Raw genomic sequence first — 24,838 nt, 5'->3', positions numbered from 1 at the left:
AGCAGTTGGAGACGGATCAGATTTCAATCTGACGTTAGCCCCTAGTACATATACCCCTGCAGGAAGTGCAGCTTTTCAGTATTTTCCGTCTCCATAGCAGTTAGGGACTATCTGCATGCTCTCAAGCGTTAGATCAAATTTAAAGAAGAAAAACCAGGGGAGAAGAGGGAGAGCAGAGACCGCTTTCTGAGAGAAAATCTACTTGCCTGTAAGCCCTGCTTCCGGGGGTGACTGAACCTCGACTGTGCAGAGAGAGAGAGAACCGAGTGCAGTGGGCGGAGCCCCGGACTGGAAGGAGGAAGCAGCTGCCTATAAGACCGCGTTGTAAGTGACCAGAAGCGGGAGAAGAGGGAGAGCAGAGACCGCTTTCTGAGAGAAAATCTACTTGCCTGTAAGCCCTGCTTCCGGGGGTGACTGAACCTCGATGGTGCAGAGAGAGAGAGAACCGAGTGCAGTGGGCAGAGCCCCGGACCGGAAGGAGGAAGCAGCTGCCTATAAGAACAAATAGTAAGCGGCGCGGCAGAGCCGGCGCGCGCTAAAGGGGCGTGCGCTTCATCGGACTCTGCCAGACTCCGCCGAATACAGCCACTGCTACTGCTCCAGGTATTTACTAATTATTTAATTGATGGAATCGTTTCTCTCCCTTCTGCTTATCTCTAAGTTTTGAGTGGCAATATTGAGACTTATGTGAAAGCCTACGGGATAGAGTATAAAACATGCCGGCTAAGAGGAAGGGGAAAGTCAGGGTTTTCCCTGCCTTACCCGCCCCTATAGCGTCGCCTATTCAATAGGCAATCACAAACTTTTTGATCTCACCTATCTCACAATCTCAGAAGACCGAGGAACCTGGTGAGCTGGGTAGTGTGGGAGGACTTCCCATTTCTGCAGAGGAGGCTTCTTTAAGTCCAAATGTTGGACTTCCCCCAGTTCAAAGAAAAGCTGGACTAAGCAATGAATTAGTCCCAAATGAAATCAGTGACCACCAGGACACAGCGGGAAGTAATTTAAGTCCCGCTGCAGTACAGGAGGAACCTGGGACTACTTTCAATACTGCTATTGCATCCAGCAGTAAGAAAGTTGAATTGCCAATCCATCCTGAACTGGTGACTTTGGATTCTATATGGGAAATGGTTGCAGCGATGTCTGTCAACATTAAAGTTTTAGAAGGGAAAATGGATATGTATAACTTAAGATATGCTCAGGACTCTGTCCAAATTCAAGAACAAATCAAAAGATCCGATGAAAGAATTACCCAATTAGAAAATAATGGACTTAAAAATCAAGAATTCAACATTGCTGTTGCAAAGGATAGAGAACAAATTGCAGTTAGATTGGAGGCCCTAGAGAACACTGCCAAACGCTTTAATGTTCGTATTATAAATTTTCCTAGAGTGACAGGAGAGACCCCCCTAATCACTCTGACTAATTTTTTCCAAGAAGCACATGGCATTGCCTCTGGGGAAGTACCTGTTGTGAATAATTGTTATTTTCTTCCAATGTCAACTAGGACAAGGAATTTATCCCAAGAGATGTTTCAGGGAGATCTTACGAGATTTCTTGAAGATTCTAATGCAAAAGTAATAGATTGGGGCACTCTTCTTGTTACCTTCTTTTCTGTAAATGATCTGAATAAGATCATGAAAAAATATTTCAACAGGTTCCCCATTTCATTTATGGAGAAACCTGTAAAAATGTTTCTTGACTTAGCAGTGGCAACACAACAAAGGCGAAAGATATTTTTATCTTTTCGCCAAGATGTGCTGTCATTGGGTTTTTCATACAAATTGCGGTTCCCCTGTAAGTGTTATATTAGTAAGCAGGAAGAGTCATATATTTTTTTCATCCCAGATCAATTAAAAGTGTTTCTTGATCAAAGGTTAGAAAATCATCCTCCAACATCTTCCCCTATAGACCAAACAGGGTAAATAAGTAAAATTGGGATAGGTATTGCTATTTATGTTATGAATGTGGTTTGTTATTTCTTCTAGTCTCCCGTTTATTTCAGTTAGAGATTTAAGCATCTCCCCATTTGTAATGACACTGAATAGGTTGGAGCCCAATTAAGGAATGTTTAGAAAGAATTGTGTTTAAATTGATTCATGACTTCCATCTTATGTATTTCCTCAATACAATGTAAGATAATTGTATTTGAAAATTACAAATAAAGAATTAAAAAAAAAAAAAATTAAAAAAAAAATTAAAAAAAAAAAAAGAAGAAAACCCAAAATTGAAAGAAGAAAACCTACCTGAAGACGAGCCCCACTTTCCTGCGGTGATACCCTCGGGTCCCTCCCCCAGTTGAGATTCCCGAGGTGATTTCCGTGGTCCCTCGGAGGTGAGCCTCGGTCCGGCGGCCAAATCGCGGCGAGGACCTAGCCCCTGATCCTTCGGGCGTGGCTGAGAGGCAGCGGGTGCACTCTTGAGCACGGCGGTGAAGGTATTTGCCCTCTCCCCCCGTAGCCGGAGACCGCCCGGGATGAAACCGGGAAGCGCCGAAGACAACGTAAGGTAGAAATCTTCTACTCGAATCCGGTCTCTGAGGGTCGAGGACGAGCACAGGTCACCGACCAGAACCAGTGCCACCGGGTTGATCCGCCCTAGCAGGACCAAGCCCCGGCTATTCCAAGAGTCTGCCCACGTGGAGACTCTCTGAGGGGGTCGCCATATTGCCCGTGTGCTCGCCGTCGCCATCTTGGCCTACTCGCCGCGCCGTTCGCCTCCGAGTGCACATCTCCGAGCCAGGTGCACAAAGCACTTGTGCGCATAGACTTATGCGCGCATAAATCCTTGCGCGCATAACTCGCGCACACATAGCCAAGCGCATATCTACGGCACAGCCGCGCGCACAACTTACACGCTCAATCTAAGCGCACCGGAGCGCATAAGATTTACGCACCGACAACCATGGCACCCCCAGGAACAGAAATTAAAGCGCAAGGCCTCTGCCCGGCATGCCACCTCAGAGCCGCACAAAGCGAGGAGGCGATGCCCTGTGCACGCAGTGCGAGGAGGCCCTGGGAGATCCAGCTCAGGGCCAGTCCCACCCAGGGCCGAGTTCCAGCTCCTCAGGGGGCACCCCGGACCTAGCCAGGGGGACCCCCCCACAGACGGGGACCCCCAAAGAACCAGTGCCTCTCGGCTTTGATCCAGCGTCCATATCATGGGTGGAGTTTTTCAAGGGGATTCACGCCTTTGTTCAAATGCAAACTGAACCTCTGGCTGTCCAACCACATGCTCCACCGGAGGACCCACATGCTCCAGGCCCCTAAAGACCTAGGCACAGGCTCCCATTACCCAGAAGCCCCACCTACGGGGACTCGGACACCTCTGAGGAAGAAGCCGAACCCCTAGAAAAGGGGAGCTCCCCCCGGGGACAGAGCCTCACCGAATCATGAGACGCTTCTTCACAAAGGACGAGCTCCCGACCTGGTCAATCAATGTCTGACGGAGCTCGCTATCCCGGGCCCAGGTACTTCGGGGGAACCGAAACCGAACCCCCTGCTGGAGGGTCTTCGACAGACTTCTCACCATTTCCCTCTGTTACAAGCAGCACAACAGCTGATTGACCTGGAATGGAATGCTCCGGAGTCCGCATTCAAAGGGGGACGAGCCTTGGTGGCCCTGTACCCCCTGTACCCAGCAACCAAAGATCTTCTTGCATGCCTAAGAGTGGATGCTATGGTCTGCGCGGTCTCTAGGCACACCACTATCCCAGTGAAGGGAGGAGCTGCGCTCAAAGATGCACATGACCGACTTCTGGAGTCCATCCTCAAACAATCATTTGACGTAGCCGCTATGTCTCTACAAATTGCGGCCTGCTGTACCGTAGTGACACGTGCCTGCCTATCACAAACCAGGAACAACACCCTGGGAGAAGACATGGAACCAGCGAATCGTTCCTAGCGGACGCTGCCTCCGACCTAGTGCTCACAGCGGCCAGAGGAGTGTCCTCTGCGGTGGCTGCCAGGAGACAACTCTGGCTTCGAAGCTGGTCGGCCGACGCATCTTCCAAAACGCGCCTCACAAGGATGCCCTTCAAAGGATCCCTCCTGTTTGGCAGCGAACTAGAGAAACTGGCCGACAAATGGGGCGAGTCCCCATTGCCGCGACTGCTGGAAGATAAGACAGAGAATTCAGCGTCCCTTCCCCAGGTCCTCCAGGGACAGAAGTTCGCAGCGCTTCAATCCTTACAGGAACAACTATCAAGCGCCCCGCCCTACGGGCAGGAACCAGTCCTTTCGGACCAAGCACAACAAGAGGGGAGCCAGCTCTGGTACGGGCCCCAGCCACACCCCACAATGAGATTCAGCCGACCCATCCAAGGGAAGAAGCAGATTAGCCCTATTCTACCACAGATAGGTCGAGATAACCTCGGACAAGAGGTCCTAGTCATCATTCGGCAGGGGTACTACCTGGATTTCCTACGACCCCTCCGGACAAGTACGTGGAGTCCCCCTGCCATGACCCCTCCAAGAGGGCAGCGGTGGAAGCTACACTGTCCAGGCTACTGGCATTCGAGGCCATAACCCCAGTACCTCCACAGGAAATAAATACTGGCCATTATTCCATTTATTTTATCGTTCCCAAGAAAGAGGGAACATTCAGGCCCATCCTGGATCTTAAGTCTGTCAACCTCCACATCAGGATCCCTCGCTTCCGCATGGAAACCCTACAATCCGTTATAAGGGCGTTACAACCAGGAGAGTTTCTCACATCCCTGGATCTTTCAGAGGCCTATCTGCACATCCCCATTCATCAAGAACTTCAAAGTCCTGAACCGTCACTACCAGTTCCGGGCACTACCCTTCGGGTTAGCCACAGCACCCCGGACGTTCACCAAGGTAATGGTGGTGGTGGCGGCGGCAACACTGAGGAGGGAAGGAATCCTTGTTCACCCCTACCTGGACGATTGGCTGATCAGAACAAAGTCACCGGAGGAAAGCCGCCAAGCAACCAGCAGAGTCAAAGCCTAGGATTGGGTAGTCATCACAAACAAAAGCATCCTACAGCCCTCACAGTCGCTGGAGTACCTAGGAGCCCAATTCGACACCAAAGAGGACAAGGTCAGCCTGACCCCCACAAGGAGATCAAAATTGTGGAACCGGCTACAAACCTTGCTGGACGATCCTCGTCCCACAGCATGGGATTACCTGCAAGTCCTTGGGCTGACGGTGGAGCCCACGGTCCCAGAACTACACCGTACGTCTATCACTCCGGGCAGAGTTCGGACCCAGCTAAGGTGGTGGCTGCAGGCCAGCCACATGAGCCGGGGATCAAGTCTGTCCTCCCCAACCTGGACTCTACTCACCACAGATGCCAGTCTACGAGGATGGGGAGCACACTGCGAGGAGCTAACCGCCCAAGGGCAGTGGAACGCAGAAGAGGCGGGATGGAACATCAACCGCCTAGAAGCGCGAGCAGTCAGACTAGCCTGCATGCGGTTCACCCACAGACTTCGAAACAAAGCGGTCAGAGTAATGTCTGACAATGCCACGACAGTGGCCTACATCAACCGGCAGGGGGGAACCAGAAGCCAACAGGTGTCCCTAGAAATAGACCCCCTGATGGCGTGGGCGGAAGCAAACCTCCAGGAGATCTCCACCGTCCACATCACCGGGAAAGACAACATCACGGCAGACTTCCTCAGCAGGGAAAGCCTAGACCCAGGAGAATGGAAGCTGTCACCCACAGCCTTCAAGATAATAGTGGATCGGTGGGGGACACTGGACATGGACCTTCTGGCAAACAGATCCAACGCCCAAGTATCCAGATACTTCAGCCGCAGGCAGGAACCGCAGTCCCAAGGGATCGATGCCCTGGCCCCCGGGGACTCTACTATATGCCTTCCCGCCGTGGCCCCTACTGGGTGCAATCATTCACAAGATACACCTACACAAGGGACTAGTTCTTCTGGTGGCTCCGGACTGGCCAAGAAGACCCTGGTACGCAGACATGAGAAGACTGCTGGCAGGGAACCCCCTACCCTTGCCCCCACACAGGGACCTGCTACAACAAGGTCCGATCCTCCACGAGGACCCAGCTCAATTCTCTCTTACGGTCTGGCCATTGAGAGGGCTCGCCTGAGAGAGAACGGGTACTCAGGGGTGGTAATCGGCACCCTCCTACGAGCAAGCAAGTTCTCCACATCACTAACGTACATAAGGATCTGGAGAGTATTTGAAGCCTGGTGCGAAGACCACAACATCAAACCACGCTCATTCACTGTCCCCGTGATCCTGGAATCCTTACAGAACTGACTACAGAAGGGCCTGTCCCTCAACTCCATCAAGGTACAGGTGGCTGCCCTATCATGCTACAGCTCCAAGAGCGAGAGCGACAGCATAGCCTCTCACCCGGACGTGTCACGCTTCCTGAAAGGAGTCAAACACATTCGCCCACCACTAAAGTAGCCGGTACCTCTGTGGAATCTCAATCTCGTTTTGGACTTCCTAGCACCTTCAGACCCCTACGAGGCCTGTCCCTTCGCCTGTTAACCTTGAAGACGGTGTTTCTGCTGGCGGTGTGTTCAGCCCGCCGCATATCGGAACTACAAGCACTGTCCTGCCGTGAGCCGTTCCTCAGGCTCACTCCGGGGTCCATCCAACTACGCATGGTCCCCTCCTTCCTCCCCAAAGTGGTCTCACACTTCCACCTTAACCACCTTAACGGATGCCCGGAAGAATTTGGAAGAAGCCCGTAGTCTCTGCCACCTCAACATCGGTAGACTCCTATCCAGATACCTGGTATTGTCCGAGCCCATACGAAAAACGGACCACCTTTTCGTCCTTCACAGCGGAAAGAAACAAGGGGAAGCGGCCTCACGGGCAACCATCGCCCGCTGGATCAAGGAAGTCATCAAGGCGGCCTACGTAGAAGCTGGCAAGCCACCACCTCTACAGGTCAAGGTCCATTCTACCAGAGCCCAGGCAGTATCATGGGCAGAAACTAGAATGATGTCACCTGCCGAGATCTGCAGGGCGGCTACATGGTCCTCCATCCATACCTTCTCCAGATTCTACCGTCTGGATGTTCAGGCTCGAGAGGACACAGCATTTGCAAGGGCAATACTATGTGGGTCACGGGCAGCCTCCCACCCGGATCGGGAGTAGCTTTTATACATCCCATTGGTCCTGAGTCCATCTGCTACACGCTAGGAAATGGAGAAATTACTTACCTGATAATTTCGTTTTCCTTAGTGTAGACAGATGGACTCAGCAACCCACCCTTGGCTGCCGTCACGCAGGGCCTTCAAATGTTCAAGGGTAAGCCATGTTTTTCATTTACCTAGGGCATCCACCCTGCCGGGTGTCGACGCTTTCCGGTTGAGTACACTGGCGGTCTCCAGCTATAGTCAATCAACCAGTTCAAGTTAATCAAGTTAATCAAGTTTAACGTTTAACCAAGTTATGAAGTTATCCAAGTTAACCAAATTATTAAGTTAATCAATCAGTCAGTCACACATATATCCACAATGTTTTTCGAGGAGAATACTGAAGAGCTGCACTTCCTGCAGGGGTATATGTACTAGGGGCTGACGTCAGATTGAAATCTGATCTGTCTCCAACTGCTAGCAGGAGTACACTATACCCATTGGTCCTGAGTCCATCTGTCTACACTAAGGAAAACGAAATTATCAGGTAAGTAATTTCTCCAATTTATTCTAACTGAGGAGAGGTGGGAGGAAGGGGGAATGAGGCTGCTGAGAGGATCTCTGAAATATGTTTTGCATTGAACAGGGGTGGGGTGGGGCTCAGTCCAGCAGAGCCCTTCTTGTCATTTTGGGGGGGGGGGGGGGGAAGAGGTATTATTCAGGTCAACAGGCCTGCATGGGAATTTATTTTATTTATTTATTTTTAACTGTATGGCCACTTTAACTGACTATATTCTTTTGAACATAACTGGTTAAGCTTAGAGTTATCTGGCTATATATCTATCTTTTTTTTTTTTTTTGTATTTGTAACAGATACCTAAACTACCTGCACCTCCTACAAATGAAGAGGGGTCTGCCCTTTCACTTCCAAAGCCTCCCTTGGACCCCGTAGAAATGAGAAGAATCAGCAGTTCCCATGCACGATTATTTAAAACTGCTGCCAAGGGAAACTTCCTACCTGACAAACTAACTCAAGCAGACGCAGGTAAGAATGTGCACTACCTATTTTTTCTTAATAACTTTATCTGATTACATAGATTGCCAACAGTATGACATGTTTGTGGTATAATTATTTTTGAATTTAATTCAAACGATAGAATAACCCTTTCTTCCATGTGTTCCCTTCTGGCCATTTGCACAATTCATTTCTTTTTAAATAGTGTGCAGTATCTGATGCTTCTCCTGTTTGAATGGGATTTTGTGAAGTCAACTTAGGCAGGAGCCATTTCATGTGTATTGCTTGAAGCAAATGTTCAAGCATCTGGACATGTAGGATGTCTGAGAAGTTGAGCAACAATTTTGTCATCCATGAACTTTCTGGTTTCATTATGTGTTCTCTGCCCTGGGCTTTTCTGGAAAGAGCAGACTATAAATGGAAATAAGCTGTCATGCCATCTTTAACCTTGCAGTTGTACTTTTAAATGCCTTCTTAAATTGAGCATTTCCTTCTTACCCAGTGTAAACATACTATTTACCTGATCCAAATACTGACCTTTTAAGAAATTAAAGACCTAAATATGTGTACCCTAGAACATTGGTTCCTTTTTTATTTCAAGTTTTCTCAATCATGGCACATCAATCCCAATTTTGCACAATTCTCACTTTCCCCACTTCCATCTGGCAGGAGGAGAGCAGCACTTTTTGTATAAATCTGCCTGGCAACAAGCACCAAAGGTGTCAGGCAAGATGCTCATGTGTCCAAAATCCCAGCTAAAGGGAGAGTTGCATTTTTACAGAGACACTGACAGACAGCACAGCAGCAGCATGTACAAAAGAGGAACCAGTGTGTGCCAGCCTGACAACAGCAGAAAGCATGAAGCAGTTTGCCTGGGCACCGAGGTAAAATGCAGAACCAGAGCTGGGGCATTTGTGGTCAGGGGGCTATACTGGTTTGGGGGGGGGGGGGGAGTGTATCTCAGTGCCCAGGGTAAGTGATAAATTACAAGATGTCTGAGTAACACATGATGGAGGAGGTTGGGAGCGGAAGGGTATGGAGCCTATAGCAAGAATACTGTATATAAGAAAGAGATGTAATAGCTCTCTGAAGGAGTTTGGAGAACAGTCAGACACTGTGTAACTGTTCTCTTTCCTTCCACCAATTCCTTGTAAACCAAAGACAAATATTCCTTACAATAAAGATTTCATTATTGGCCTTATTTGGTTCTCCTGTGTATTGGTATTGGGACAAGACACATTTTTAACCTACATGTACCCTGTATATGTGCCTCATTCTGCCAGCTTCAGTCTGACATTGGAAGGTGTGAATCCTGCCCGATTTAAAGGTCCCCACACATTCAAAAGTGGATTGAAGCCAACAGAGGTGGCACTCGCAGGTAAGAAGTACTGCTCTCCTCCTGTCAGTGAAAAGGAGGGAAGGAGGGTAAGGTTATCAGATTTCCGGTGAGTGAATCTGGGACATTTGTTCCTGTAGTGCAGGCATATATAATCTTTTTTGGAGTTTGGACCCCTTTTCAACCTCCAAACTTTTCGCGGGCCCCCACATACTTTTTCATTTTTGCATGCAGTTATGTGCTGTATATAGAAAAGTTATTAATGTAATAAATAGTTACATACACACCAGACATTTATAATATATTAAATACTGATATAAACAGACTGCATATAATTGTAAAGTACAGCAGTAAATGTGCAACAATGTATTAATTCAGTAACTTATGTAGTGTAACTATGGGCAGCTATACAGCTAGATCTGGAGCAACTGGGGGAACGGATGGGTGGAAGGAGAGAGACAGACTGGCAGAGATGAACTGGTGGAGAGAGAGAGACAGACCAGGATGGGCTGGGGGGGGGGGGGGGGGGAAGAGAGAGACTGATGGAAACTGACTGGGAGAGAGAGAGACAGACACGTACTGGTAGAGAGAGAGAGACAAACTAGTGGAAATAGACTGGTGGAGAGAAAAAAACTGGTGGGCATAGACTGGTGGAGGGGAGAGAGTGACTGTGGAGTGAGAGAAGGGGACTGGTTGGGATGAATTGTGGAGCAATGACAGAGTGAGAGATTGGTGGGGAAAAGGGAAGGAGGGATGTTTGAGACAGGCCCACATCACTAAAAGGGAGATGTAGAGAGGTTTGAGGCACATATTCCCCTCCCAACCCCACCACACTCCCAACATAGTAATTTTTCTTTTTAAAGAAAATCACCTGTGACAGGGAAAACCACTCTTGTTAGTTTGAACTTGGCAGGGATCCAATGACTCTATCCACACCTGTCTGTTACCAAATTCCATACATGCAGAGTGAAGACATCCCTGTTCATATTGCAAGAGGCATTGCTACAAACATTTTGTACCATTACTGCAACATACTGGACATGCATGTTACTTGCATATCTAGATAGACAAACCTTCTAAGTAACAAAAAAACCCCAAAACTGCTTGGCCAGTTTCAACCATTTAGTAAAACTACTACTAAAATTATTTAAGAGCATCAATCAAAAAAATTCTCCTATATGGCGGTGGGACAGAATCCCATCATAAAACCTGCACCTACAATACCCTACTTCCTCTGCACTCAGGCAGGCCAATCCCCCACTAGTGGGTTGTGCACCTCTACCAGCAGATGGAGATGGAATAAAAGCTGACATTCGGATATATAGCTCTGCCATGATGTCAGCCTGCCAGTATTCTCCGTCTCCAGCAAATGGTGCACATGAATTTCCCTACTGGGGATTGCTTGTTATAAAAAAAAAAGAGGAAAATTGAGGAGAGAGGAGAAGTTTTGTAGCATCACTTGAACTCCTGAGTTGATACTGGTGGGTTCCTCCCTCAGTTAAGCTCCTTTACTGCGGTAGCCTTTCAGGCAAGAGGACTTAACATACAAAGCAAAAAAAAAAAAGAGGCAAAGTGGTTGAAGGGTGAGGGAGGCTCGGCAGTGAACGCTTTCGCCTTCTTTCTCCATAGCCGGATCTGAGCTCCGGTTAAAAAAAAAAAAAAAAAGAAAGCCTAAGAAGGTTTTATTTCTCCTATTCCTTCCTTACCGGGTCTTCTGCCTTTGGTGTGAGTGATTGGCATCTTTCTCTTGTCCCCTCTCTGGGGAGTTTATTGACATTTGGAGGCAGTGCAGTATCAGCAGGTTGAGCAGCCTTTGGCTAGGCCCCACTCCCAGGCTTGAGTTTGTCGAGCTGCGTAGTAGGTGTTCTTTGTGTGCGGTGGTATGAGGAAGTCGACTGTCATGTGAGTGCTGGCTTGAGCGTTTACAGAGCACCAGCTTGAGTGCGTATTGAGCGCTTTTCTTTTTCGGCACACGAGAAATGAGGCACTATGGTGCCAGTGACAAAAGTCTTAAGCGTTTTAGAGATCTGTGCTGCTTGCCATATACGGGCAATACAGCCAGGGAATTCTATGAGTCTGTGGTGGCACTACCTTGGATGCTCAAGGTGATTTGTATCCTACTGATTTTTGCTCACTCTGGACCATCCCCTCAGACAGGGGATTGGCATTGAAGGCGACCCAACAAGGGTGTCCCCTTCTTCAGTTAACCCTATGAGAGAGAGAGAGATCTTCAGGGGATGTTCAGTCAGAGATTGTCAGATTGGGGCCTGTGGGGCCTAGTATGGACCCATCCTCCTTTTCCTGGGTGGAATTTTTCCAGGGACTTCAGACTCTTTTGCAGGGGCACCCAGCAGAGATGGCGTTACCTTCAAAATCAGGGTTACATACTCAGGATTCCCAGTTGTCTGCCACCACATGCAAGAGCTGTGGTGCAGTGGTCCCTGAGGATGCTCAGGAGGATGTGGATAAGGATGACTTTGACTTGGGTTTCTCCCATCTGGAAAAGGGGGAAATTCCCCTGGATTTAGAGTGACACAAACTCTGCTCCATTTCTTTCATAGAGATGAGTTGCCGAGTCTGTTATCACAGACTCTGAAGATGCTGGGTATAGCTGGGAGTGACTCTACCGGTGCGCAAAAGAAGGACCCCATATTGATAACCTTACTCAAAGCGTCGTATTTCTTTCCTCTCCTGGATGCAATTCATGAGTTGATTGAGCTTGAATGGCACGGTTCAGAGAGAAATTTTAAAGGGGAATGCGTTTTAGCGGGTCTGTAGCCCTTGGATCCAGCGGCAAGAGAACAATTGCGTTTCCCAAAGGTGGATGTGCTGGTGTGTTCTGTGAACAAGTGGACCACCGTTCCGGTAGAAGGAGGGACAAATTTAAAGGATGCTCAGAATAAAAGAATTGAAGCTACCCTTAAGCAGGCTTTGAGGCCATGGCGATTAATTTGCATATTGCCTCTTGTTGCTCCTGGTGGCTCAGGTTAGTCTACGTGTCTCTCAGGAGACTGAAATAGGGTCAAATAGCAGAGCAGTGATGGAATTGGGAGCTGCCACCTTAGCTGGTGCGGACTGTGACCTTATTTGCATTACAGCCAGAGGGATGGTTTCCATCATAGTGGATAGGCATTAGCTATGGCTGCGAAACTGGTTGACGGACACAATTTCTAAATCCATTCTCACAAGTTTACCCTCTAAGGGTTCTCTTTTATTTGGTAGTGAGTTAGAGAAAATGGAACATAGATTGAGAGAATCACATGTCCCTTGTTTGCCAGAGGATAAGAAGCTGACATTGCGTCCTTTTGGAGCAAGGGGCCTCGCTAGAGCCTATAGCCATTTTCGTCCCTATAGGGAAAAGACTACTCAGAAGTTTCGACCTTTCAGAAGATCTCAGTCCTTTTCAGCCCAGAAAGCCTCGGAAGAATGTGGGTTCCGGGAGTGGAGCACCTCGATATTCACAATGAGGGCAGGAGATAGATGGGTGTCTATCTTCCTTTTATCTGAGGTGGGTCTAGATCACATCAGACCAGTGGGTCCTGGAAGTGATAAAAGAAGGCTATGCTCTGGAGTTGCTTTGCGTTCTTCCAAATGCTTTTATGGTCTCTCCCTGTAACTCCCTACAGAAGAGGGTGGCAATGGAGATTATTTTACGGAGACTGTTGGACATAAAAGCTGTTATTCCTCTTCCTAAATCACAAACAAATATGGGCTGCTACGTCATTAATTTTGTCATAGCCAAAAAAGAGGGATCCTCTGTGCCCATCCTGGATCTCAAAGGAGTCAATCAGTATTTGCGGGTGACTTATTTCCATATGGAAAGTCTGTGCTCTGTTGTAATGACTGTGGAATCAGGAATTTTTCATGACTCTAGATCTAATGGAGGCCTATTCCCAGTTGCCGTTCTGGGACATCATCAATTTCAGACCCTGCCCTTTGGGCTGGCTACTGCGCCCAGGACCTTCTCCAAGGTCATGGTGGTGGTAGTGGCATCCTTGCACAAGGACAGCATCCTGGTTCATCTGAATCTGGGTGACTGGTTGATTTGGGCCAAATCGTGGAAGAAAATCACCTGACTTCACATAGGTTGGTCTTGGTGCTGAAAGAGTTAGACTGGGTGGTGAACTTGTCCAAGAGCAGATTACAACTGTCTCAAATGCTGGAGTGTCTCTGCGTTCATTTCAATATGAAGCAGAGCAAAGAGTTTCTGCCGGAGAGTTGCATTCAGAAATTGAATGCTCAAGTTCAAACCCTGAGAAGGGATATTTGCCCGACAGTGTGATATTGTGATATTATCTTCAGGTGCTGGGTTTGATGGCAGCCACCTTAAAGGTTGTTCTCTGGGCAAGAGCACACATGTTGCCTCTTCAGCACATGTTGCTTTCCCCGTGGAGTTCGCAGTCTCAGGATGACATGGTAACGCTTCATTTGCCATTAGACATGAGAGGGGGCAGGAGATCGGGTGCTTTGGCGGCCATGGTTGCTGCTGCTGTTGTGAAAAGAGGGAGGAGAGAGCAACTGAGCTTCATAGTGAGTAGAGTGAGGAGTTAGCAGTTAAACTGCCGAGGTGAAAAGAGACTGGAGACAATTGACCTCCTGAAGTAAGAAGGAAAAGAGGAAAGAGCCACTACCTCACAACCCCAGTCACTATAGAGGGTGGAGTAGGCTGTGAATTTTGGTTTACCCATAATCTCCACATGAGATCACATCCTGATTAAACCACATAAAGACACCACCGTCACATGAAATCTCAATTAACATCACCACCTGATTTAACAGACACCAAAACGAAGTCTCCACCTGAACGAAGACACCACCAGAAGACACTGCCCAAGGACACAATTATATGAAGACACCTTAAAATACCTTACCATTAGAAACCATCTAATATCATCCGCTCCTCCATTTTCCTCCACCATCTATTCCCCTCTGGTTGACTTCCCAAAGGTTATTAGCACTTTGCTGGGAGACCACCTGAGGACACTAATTTGCTTTTATCTCTGCGTTATCTCTGGCTATCATGGATTAAAAAATCAAAATAGATCCAATAACAGGTAACGAAAGAACCAGTGACCCAATGAACAACAAAAACCAAAAACCTTAAGGCTGATAAATTTCTACATTGCACAACAATCTCCAAAACCCAAAATATCAATATTGTTCACCCTACTACTACTAAATGCTCCAGAGAGGAGCAGACAGTTTGTCTGCATCCCCGGTGAACCCTTTTGATAAAGGGTTCCAGGGAACCAGGGAAGGAGGGTAATTCTGCACGAGATGTTGAGGCTATTATAAGGGTAGGAGATGAAGAAATCCAGGTAATAACCTCTAAGAAATTTTCATTAGAGGAAATTGGGAATTTGATAACTCAGATGCAAAAGTCAATAAATACCTTATCTAATAAAATACAAGATGTCTTACAACAAAATTTAGTAGTAGGGCAAAAGGTGGAGAAAATGGAAACAACTGTTAAAACAATAGAAGAGAAGCTAGAATATAATGAGGAGGTTCAATCTAATCTGATTAGATCAGAAAAGATGTGTATAGATAGACTTGAATATCTTGAAAATCAGATCAGAAATCAGAATCTTAGGATAGTTAATTTTCCAAAGATAAATCATTCGGAGAAATTAAATTTATTTCGAAGCTACTTGAAGAATGTTCTGAAATATTCAGAAGCCGCTTTTCCTGCTATAGCTAGGATTTATTATCTTCCTCAAAAACAAAGAGAAGAATCAATACGGAGGTCAGAGGAAGAGCCTGAACCAAATCCAAATATAAACTTAACTGACATACTAGAGAAATCTTTAGAAGTGAATGTAACATCTAGGGCTACTTTGATTGTCCAATTTGTTTTTCTAATGGAAAGAGACACTGTTTTGAGGTTATTTTTTAGAAATCAAAATTTAATGTTCTATGGACAAAGTATTAGAATCTTCCCAGATATTACTCATTCCACACAATTACGCCGGAAAAAATTTCTCACTATGAGACCAGACGTTTTGGAGAGAGGGGCAAGGTTCATACTTAGATATCCTTGCCGCTGTTTAATTATTCACCAAAATTCTAGATATATTTTTAACTTTCCGGAACAGTTAAGAGGTTACCTGGATTCTCACTCTTAAAAATCCTTATAGTTACTGGGATATTTAGAAATAAGATGAAGTATGAGTCAACCAAGTTATTGATTTTCTTATTTCCTTAAGAACTGCTCTAGTAAAACATACTGTAAGTCTCTATTTTACTTTGCATTATGAATGGTGAAGATAACATAAGAATATGTATCTTAATTATTATTATTGTAATCTTTGATTTTTTCCATAATGTTTTTTTTCCTTTTTTTTTTTTTGTTTGTATCTTTACCTTGTAAAAGCTTTGAAAAGTTCAATAAAAATTAAATTTAAAAAAAATACCACTTATCAAGGATCTCATAGATGAACAACCTACAATTTTTTGCATAACTGAAACCTAGCTAAACGACAAGGACAATGTTCTTTTAAACCAATTATCTCATCCTAACTATCTATTCCATATTCCTCGACAAAAAAGAAAAGGTGGAGGCCTACTAATCTGCAAAAAAGAAGTCAAATTAATACTAAAGAAAATTGAAATTTACCCTCCATATGAAGTAGCTATCTTAAAATCAAAACAAATTAATATCTGATTGGTATATTGCCTATCTGGCTTACTCCAAAAAGATTGCTCACCCATTATTGAACTCTTTACAAAAGAATTCCGTACTCCAGAAACAATAATAATCTTAGGAGACTTTAATCTAAACGTAAATGTTTCACCAAGATCTCCCGCTTGTGACTTGTTCCTTGATTTATTTATTTATTTATTTAAGGGTTTTTATATACCGCGGCTCGTTTGCAAACATCACCTCGGTTTACAATGAACATTAAATTAGTAACAAGCTTTACAATCCAACATATTTAAATAAAGATACATTAAATTGATGCAATGGAAGCCTTAGGATGGACTCAACACATCTCGGAGGCCACACACAAAGCTGGCAACACACTTGACTTAATATTCGCAAATCTTAATTGCTACAATATAAGTACTAAACACAAGACAATTCCATGGTCTGACTACCATCTAATCAAGGCTGATCTAATATATAAAAAGTAATAACTAAAAACTCTGAGATGAAAAATACCATAACATTCAGGAAGAAGAAAAAAACAGAAATACTAACTAAAGCATTACAGATCAAAATTAATGATTTAAAACTAAACAGCTGCTATGATGCATTTAATTCATGGGAAAATATGATCAAAGAAATTACAGATGATCATAGGCCCATACAAACACAAACTATAAACAAAAATAAAGAACATCTGAGAGTCCAAAAAACTACAGTTAGTACAGTTAGTGTAGCTGGGTTCAAAAAAGGTTTGGATAAGTTCTTGGAGGAGAAGTCCATTAATGGCTATTAATCAATTATACTTAGGGAATAGCCACTGCTATTAATTGCATCAGTAGCATGGGGGGTTCTTAGTGTTTGGGTAATTGCCAGGTTCTTGTGGCCTGGTTTTTGGCCTCTGTTGGAAACAGGATGCTGGGCTTGATGGACCCTTGGTCTGTCCCAGCATGGCAATTTCTTATGTTCTTATGTTCTTATTAAGAAAACAAAAACTATAAACAAAAATAAAGAAAAACTGAGAGTCCAAAAAACTACTAAGAAAACTAGAAAAAAGATGGTGAAAAGACCCTACTGATAAATCACTTAGATACATATCTCAACTACCCATTATAGAACACTGACGAACAAATCCAAAAAAAGAATATTACGCAATACAGATACATGGAATAATTTTCAACTCAAAACTTCTATTTGAGACCGTTAAGAATCTAATTAAAGATCCTTCCTCACATCATACAACGAACATCTATTTTACAAAAACTTCATGTACTGATTATGTAACAGCATTAACAGAAAAAATCAAGATGCTGAATCAACAAATCACTTATTCCTACCCTTTAATTGCAATAGAAGATCTATCTGCCCAAGATAAATGGTCATCATTTGACAGAGTATCGAAACTGGAAATAAGCAAAATTATAGCCAAACTAAAATCTGCTGTATATCCCCTTGACCCGATAGCCACCCTACTAAAACAAGTAAACCAGACAATAACCCCCACAATCACAATGCTAGTCAACCTTGCCCTTGAGGAAGGTTATATGCCCAAAGATCTAAAACAGGCAGTTATAAAACCAGTTTTAAAAAATAACTGTGGAAGACCTGATGATTGGAATAACTACCGTCCAATCTCCAACTTAACCTTCATTGTGAATATACTTGAAAAAGCAGTCCTTACCCAATTGGAAAATCATCTTGAAGATAAGACACTTTATCCTAACCAGTTTGGATTCCGGAAAAACCACTCAACCGAAATTCTTTCTCTCCTTAACTGATCCTATTTTGCAAGGTTTTGACTCAAACAAATCATACTGCCTAGTCCTAATTGATCTAACAGCTGCCTTTGACACTTGACCAAACCTGTTATGCCAACAGTTAAAAATCATTGGGATAGATGGAAATGTGCTAAAATGGTTCACCTCCTTCCTCGCAGATAGATCATTCTAAGTAAAACTTGAGTTACTTGTTCAACACCTTCTAAAGCACAACTGGCGTTCCAAAAGGATCAGCACTATCAGCAACATTATTTAATATCTACCTGCTGCCCATATGCAAATTACTAACTGACCTGGGTTTAAACTTCTTCCTTTATACGGATGATCTGCAATTCTATTTTCCTCTAACTAAATAGTTTGAAAAAAACATCTCAAATTTCTGAATATATGATTAAAAGAAAAGAAAAACTAGCTCAATGGAAACTCTCAATGAACCCCCAAAAAACTGTAATAATTGGGTTAAGCCGCAACTCTCACAAACTATACCCCCAGGGATAGATCTCGGATGTTGCCAAGTAACCCCTGCAACCCAAGTGAGATTTCTAGGGGTCCAAATCGATGAAAATTTTACAATGAAAGCCCACATAAGTAAACTAATTAGATCTGGTTTTCACAAGCTGTGGATATTGAGCCGATTGAAACCTCTACTAAGCAGAACAGATTTCAGAACAGTTTTACAATCTCTCATTTTCTCAAACCTCAACTACTATAATTCATTACTTCTAGGTCTTCCAACTAGTCACTTAAGACCCCTGCAAAATGCCACGGCCAGATGATTTATCTGGAAAAAGAAAATTTGACCACATCACCCCAATTCTGATGGCTCTACATTGGCTTCCTGTTCCATCAAGAATATATTATAAAGTTCTAACTATATGTGACAGGGTCTATATACCAGCCTGGGAAGGAAGGCTAAAACCCCCAGAACTAAAAACCCCAGAGGGGGAATTCAAGAGGGAAGGAAAACCAGGAGACAAAGAGCTAGGGAGTCACGCTGGTTCCTTCCCCCCAGTAAGAGAGCCAAGAGATACAGCTGTGGGAGGAAGAGGGTGGAGACCTGGGAACCAATCCCTGGCCACTAAAGGAGGAGCCTCCACCCTATAAAGACGAGTCTCAGCCAGAGCAGTCTCAGTCTCCTTCTGGGGACTGAAGAGGCTGGATCCCGGACTGTGATGTCTGTCTTGGAAATGATGCTGTTTCCAGGAAGTTGCCTATGCCGGAGAGAGTGAGGAAAGGACTACAACCGCAGTGCCAAGAACGGTGAGCCTGGGAACTCAGACTTCTATTTTGTTTTTGGATTGTTTTCTTTTCTGCTAGTGAACTATTGTTAACTCCACCTGCTTGGCAGTTTTATCTCTGGGAAAAGTTGAAAAAGCCGAGAGATATGAGGGAGGTGGCAGATAGGACAACTGGGCCTAATTTGGATTTACTTTATTGGCCTGTTTTTGGACACTGTTTTTTTGGGACTTGTTTTTGTACAAAAAGAGAACTGTGATGTAAAGACTGGGACTTAGTCATGAAGCCAAGCTCAGCTGGAGCTGGTGGCTCAGCTAGGGAGCTTCTGCCTCCCAGCCAATAAGACATTGAGAGTGGAGGTTCGAACCCTGCCTGGGGAATCAGAGGACGAATTTACAAGTGACTTCCCTTGGTGTTTTACAGTGCACGGGAGTGTCCCTACCAAACACCAGACCCTGAAAAGCCCATCTGGAGTCCATCAGCCGGGTAACAGCTGACACTATAATACACAACAACATTAAAATGAACAGTAATGATCTACTAGGAATAACATTTAAACCTCTCATCCTCCTACGCGCGTATCCTATAAAATCCAGCGTACGCACTCGCGTACATGCTCGTGTACGCTTGCGTATTTTTTAAAAATCTGTCCCTTTATGTTTTAATGTATAGGTAAGCTTCTCCACCTGAACAATTTCATGAACCTGACACTGCCAGCACCTTAGAGTAGGAGCCGATTTCCACATTAGAGCAATCGTAAATCTCCCAGTGTGTTGCAAGATAGTGAGGTTATGTTCACCCTATAACCTCAGGAGACAAAGCTCAGGTTTAATGGCTTTCTCCTTTCCCAGGAAAAGGCGACAAACCGCCATAACAGATTGCCAAAAAGCCACAATAAAGTCACAGGTCCACTAAACATGAAAATAGGAACATGGATGACCACATCTTCGCCAGCACAACCCTGTGGAGTCAGGAGAAAATTTGGCATAAAATAAAGGGTATCTGTATGTCTGGTGGAGAAGCAAACACATAGAGAAATCTTATGTTATTATTCCCAAATTCTTTTTCAATGGTGACCCAGCAGTGTCAGCTGGAGGTCTCTATTCCATTGTTGTATTAAACCTAAGGGGGGGGGGTGTTCCTGTTCAATCTGTATTTGCAACAGGGCTTTATAGAAAAGAGAGAGACCCCTTCGAGGTACCGTATCCTGAATAAGGATACACACTACAGGGTCAGGGACTGAGGGCTGCCACCCTTTATCTCTGAAACGGGTCAGTTTGGCCACTAACTGTCTGTGAAGGACTTCTGAGTCATCCTGGACCCCGTAGTTGTCTTTGAGATCTTGAAAAGACTGAAGTTGTGTTCTGTTGTCCTCCCATAATTGACTCAAATTTTATACCGAGCTTCCACCATCGGGTGGCATCTCCATACAACATAGTCATTATCAGCTTGAGATTCTCACTCAAGGGAGTAAGCGCTGGGAGGCCTTGTTCCAGCCACTTTAGTTATTTGCTTAAGGCCCTCCAGATTTTTAGTGTGAGTAATGTGAGGGCTGGCCCTACTAGCTTTTATGGCACCCTTGAGCAAATCTGACTGTAATAGAAACATCAGTAAGTCCACATCCCCTGCTAATTTGTGTTCAAGAGCATATCAGGGTACCTTGTGATCCCTGTGCAACCATACCATAGCCCCCACTAATCCACAGGCCCAGTGATAATGCTGCAGATCTGGGAGAGCCATGCCCCCAACTTCTTTAGGTCTCCGGAGTGTTCGTAGTTTAATATGTGCCGGCCTCTGATGCCAAATAAATTTGGAAAGGGTCCCAGAAAGAACAGAGAAAAAGCCACCCAGCAAGAAGCAGGGAATGTGCTGGAAGAGATACATTAACCGAGGTAGGATATTTATTTTAAGCACATTAATTCTACCAGTCCACGAGAGAAAATGATCATCCCAATTCCGCAAGTTCTGTTTAAATTTTGTAACGACAAGAGCATAATTGAGTCTTTATAAGTCAGCTGTTCTATGGGCTACCCATAGAATATTTAAATCCTGTCCCCACCTTCTTAAAAGTAGAGAAACACCTTGGAATCTCCTCTACTCTCAATGATCCGGTAGGAAAGACTTCTGATTTGGAAAATTTGAATTTGTATCCAGATAACCTGCCGTACTCTGACAGGACCTCCAATAATTTAGGGCCTGATTGTGTAGGATTCGTTAAAAAAAAAAAAAAAAAGCAGCACATGTTTTGGCCCTTCAGTGGTAAATCCCAATACCTCGGGATGCATACTGACCCTAGACGCCAGGACTTCAATGGCTAAGTTGAACAACAGTGGAGAGAACCACATGCGATGGAAAAAATTAAGAACTATAACTATTGGTAAGCACTTTAGCATGAGGATGGGCATATAAGATATTTACTAGGTCCCGATATGTGACTGGCAAGCCCGCTTTCTCTAGAACCCTGGTAAGAAATGGCCATTGAAGGCAATCAAATGCCTTCTCGGCATTGAGGGCAACTACCAGACCCGCTATGCAGGCTTGTTAGGCCAGAGCAATGATGTTAAAGAGCCTTTGTGTATTTGCAGTCGAAAGATGGTTTTTAATAAATCTTGTTTGATCCTCCGTTTCAAATCACAACTGCAAGATTTTCGCTAAAATCTTCATGTCAGAGTTCAATAACGAGATTGGTCGGTACGAACCCGGATCTAAGCTATCTCTACCTAGTTTATGAATTAATAAAATAGCTGCATCAGATATATGATGTGGAGTATTAGGGTTGTCCCTCAAATAATCAAATGTGGCCTTTAGCCATTGGAAAAAAAATCAATGTGAAAGCCATCTGGTCCTGGGCATTTACCCTTAATTAATCCCATAATGGCCGCATACTCTTCACCCAGAGTAATGGACACCCTCAATCTATCCATTTGCCTTTCAGTGAGCACAGGAAATTCAGTCCCCACTAAGTAGTTCTCCATATATGCCGCACAGCAGGGTTCATTGTTATTGTATAAGGTTTGATAGAATGCTTTAAATACCTCATTGATGGATTGTGATTGCTTCACCACCTCTCTAGTAGGGGTTCTAATACTTCCTATCACTGTCTGGGTACATCTCTTCCGAATGGCTGTAGCCAAAAGGGCTCCCTATTGTTTCCATGTTTATACAGGTGCTGGTGGGAGAATTGAAAAGATCTTTCAATCCCCCAGTTGCAACAGGTGAAGATCTTCCCTTGCCCGTTGAAGGGCCCTATAGACCTTGGGGGAGAGCAAGTAGTCTCATGCTGCACTTCTAAGATTTTTATTCTCCCTTCCAAAGGTTTTTTCCCTGCGTAACCGGGTACCTTTTGATAGGAAGCAAAACTAATAATCTTACCCCGCAATACAGATTTAAGTGTTTCCCAAAGAACAACAGGTAACTGCATACTGTTTATTCTCAATAGCTTTTCTTCTATACCTGAGAGAAAAAGAACTTCTGCTTAATTTATATAACATCAAGCACTCTCCATCAAATGTTTCAAATTCAGCTCCCAATGTTGAAGACTGGCTTCTCAGTGTAACTTTAACTCGGGTGTCAACAGTTATGCAGCAATGTTCTGAAGCAGTTGTAATCAGTGAAGTAATGTATTAATACCTGTATAAAGCACATTATAATAACCTAAATGACTAAGTGTCAGTGAACAAGCAGAATAAGGTCCTTTTAATCTAAAAAAAATTAAGACCATAGTTGATGAATTTGATGAAGACAGAAGAAAGTAGAATGAACTACTTCCAAAATCTGAGAATGCATATTAAGCTTCCCAACCAGTTTTTCTTCTAAAGTACATACAACCTCTTTTGATGTTGGCGCTACTCCAGAAATGGATAACAAAACCAACAAGGAACACCCAACGTGACTGACCCATAAAACCTCTCACTTTAAAGGATTAAGTTTAAGCCTATGTAATGTCAACCAGGAAGCAGCTGCTTCCAAACAGGAATTTAAATTTGCTAAATCTGCAAATTGATTTTACCCTACCTAGGTGACTGACTGCACATTGTCGGCAAAAAAAGAACAAAAAATAGCAGCCAGTGCCAAAGCTCTGTATAACAGAAGCCAACATAAATATAAATTGAAAAGAGTAGGTACCAAAACTGATCCTTAAATTCCACTGAATATAAGTACAATCCTAAACAAAAAAAAGTGGAACCACTGTAAAACACTCTCTCCATGCCCCAGGGAATAAAAACACTAGATTAGCAAATTGTGCCCAATGCAATTCAAAGCTGGACTTCAATCCAAAAAAATGACAAGAGCATCTCTGTCTGCTCAGATTCTGTTCTGATACCATTGGTCAAGGCAAGCAAAGCAGATTCGGGTACTATGCCCCTTTCAAAATCCTGACTGACATACTTGGAAAGCAGAAATATTCTCCAAATATCCCTCAATTTGATTAAAAAAACACCCTTTCAATTATTTTAGAAAGAAAGGGAAGCTTTGAAACAGGTCTATATTTACTCTAATCCATAGATCTGAACCAGGCCTGGATTTGTCCATAGGCACACTAGGCCTGTGTCTAGTGCAGGAAAAATCTGGGCGCATCAGGCTGGCTGAAGATTTGCTGCCTTCCTGCTATGCTGAATCTCACTCAGAAGAGAACTGTTCTCTGCCTTCTTATCTAACTGCAGGCATCAGGAAGGAGGAGGTGAGTCTGGAGCAGACAGCAAAGAGGGATCATTTGGGGGAGATTAGGAGGGGCTGAGTTGGGAGATCATTCGGGGTGAGGAGAGAGATAAGAGTGGATCAGATGGGGTGCATGCATCTGTGTATATGAGAGTGGTGACAGGAAAGGGGTCAGTGTTTGTATGTGTGAGAGAATGGGTTTGTGCTGGGTGTATCTATATACAATATATACCAGATTGGTTGGGAGATTAGAGCAGGGGGATGCAAGGGAGAACAGGACTGGTACACAGAAAAGACAACTCCCTCCTGCTTCCCCACCCACCCTCCGGAATTCAAATCTTTACTCCTGTGATCTCAGATTTTATCCCTCATATCCTGGAACCTCCCTTTCTTTCTACTTCTCCCTTCTCTCAGACCATGTAATTCCTTCAACCCTTAATCTCAGATCCTACATCCTCTGATTGCCCTCCTGTCTTTTTCTCCCTCTTCTTCCCCCTTCCCCAGTCCAATTTTTCTTTCCTCCCCTATCTCCAGCCCTGCCTCTCCTTTCCCCATTCCTTGTCCTTTCACCCTTGCCCTCTCCTTCTGTTCCTGGCTCTGAGATCTGATCTCTGTGCTAATACTTGAATTCTTTTCTCTCTAGTGGTGCCGAACAGACCCATTTCTCTAGCTTAGTAAGATTTTCACTACTCAGCATGTGCAGCAGATTCTACCTGTGTGCAGCCTCGTGAGCTCCTTAGTCTGTTTTGTAAGCCCCAAACGTCTGCACAGATGTGTACCCTCTCCGTACAGCACTTTTCAGTGCTACCCACAAAAATAAACCCTTAAATAATTCTCGATATCTGGCTGCAAGGTGCCAACTCCCAGTGGCAAAGGACTATGGGGCCGATGCAAAACAGTGCACTTAGCCGAGCATACTGTTTAACCTGCGGTTGGACATGCTTTTTGGATGTGTGCCCACAGTCCCTTATGCTATAAGGGGATTAGCACATTCACAACTTTGATGAGCACTATTAGTTATTCACCCCACATGCAAAAAAAAATGTAGTCTCACCATGGAGCGATACAGAGGCACTAT

The 24,838-nt window shown here is 44.6% G+C and overlaps 1 protein-coding gene across 1 annotated transcript in view; it reads left to right on the top strand.

The window, feature by feature from the left end:
* ARMC2 (armadillo repeat containing 2) overlaps positions 1 to 24,838 on the top strand; it is a 367,472-nt gene that overhangs the window by 85,351 nt on the left and 257,283 nt on the right. Inside the window, exon 4 of the mRNA XM_029595303.1 lies at positions 7,964 to 8,135. Coding sequence (XP_029451163.1) covers positions 7,964 to 8,135 — 172 coding nt within the window. The remainder of the gene's footprint in view (positions 1 to 7,963; positions 8,136 to 24,838) is intronic.

Source organism: Rhinatrema bivittatum, chromosome 3, assembly GCF_901001135.1.
Source record: "Rhinatrema bivittatum chromosome 3, aRhiBiv1.1, whole genome shotgun sequence".
Lineage (NCBI taxonomy): Eukaryota > Metazoa > Chordata > Amphibia > Gymnophiona > Rhinatrematidae > Rhinatrema > Rhinatrema bivittatum.
This window is presented reverse-complemented; position numbering and strand designations above follow the sequence as displayed.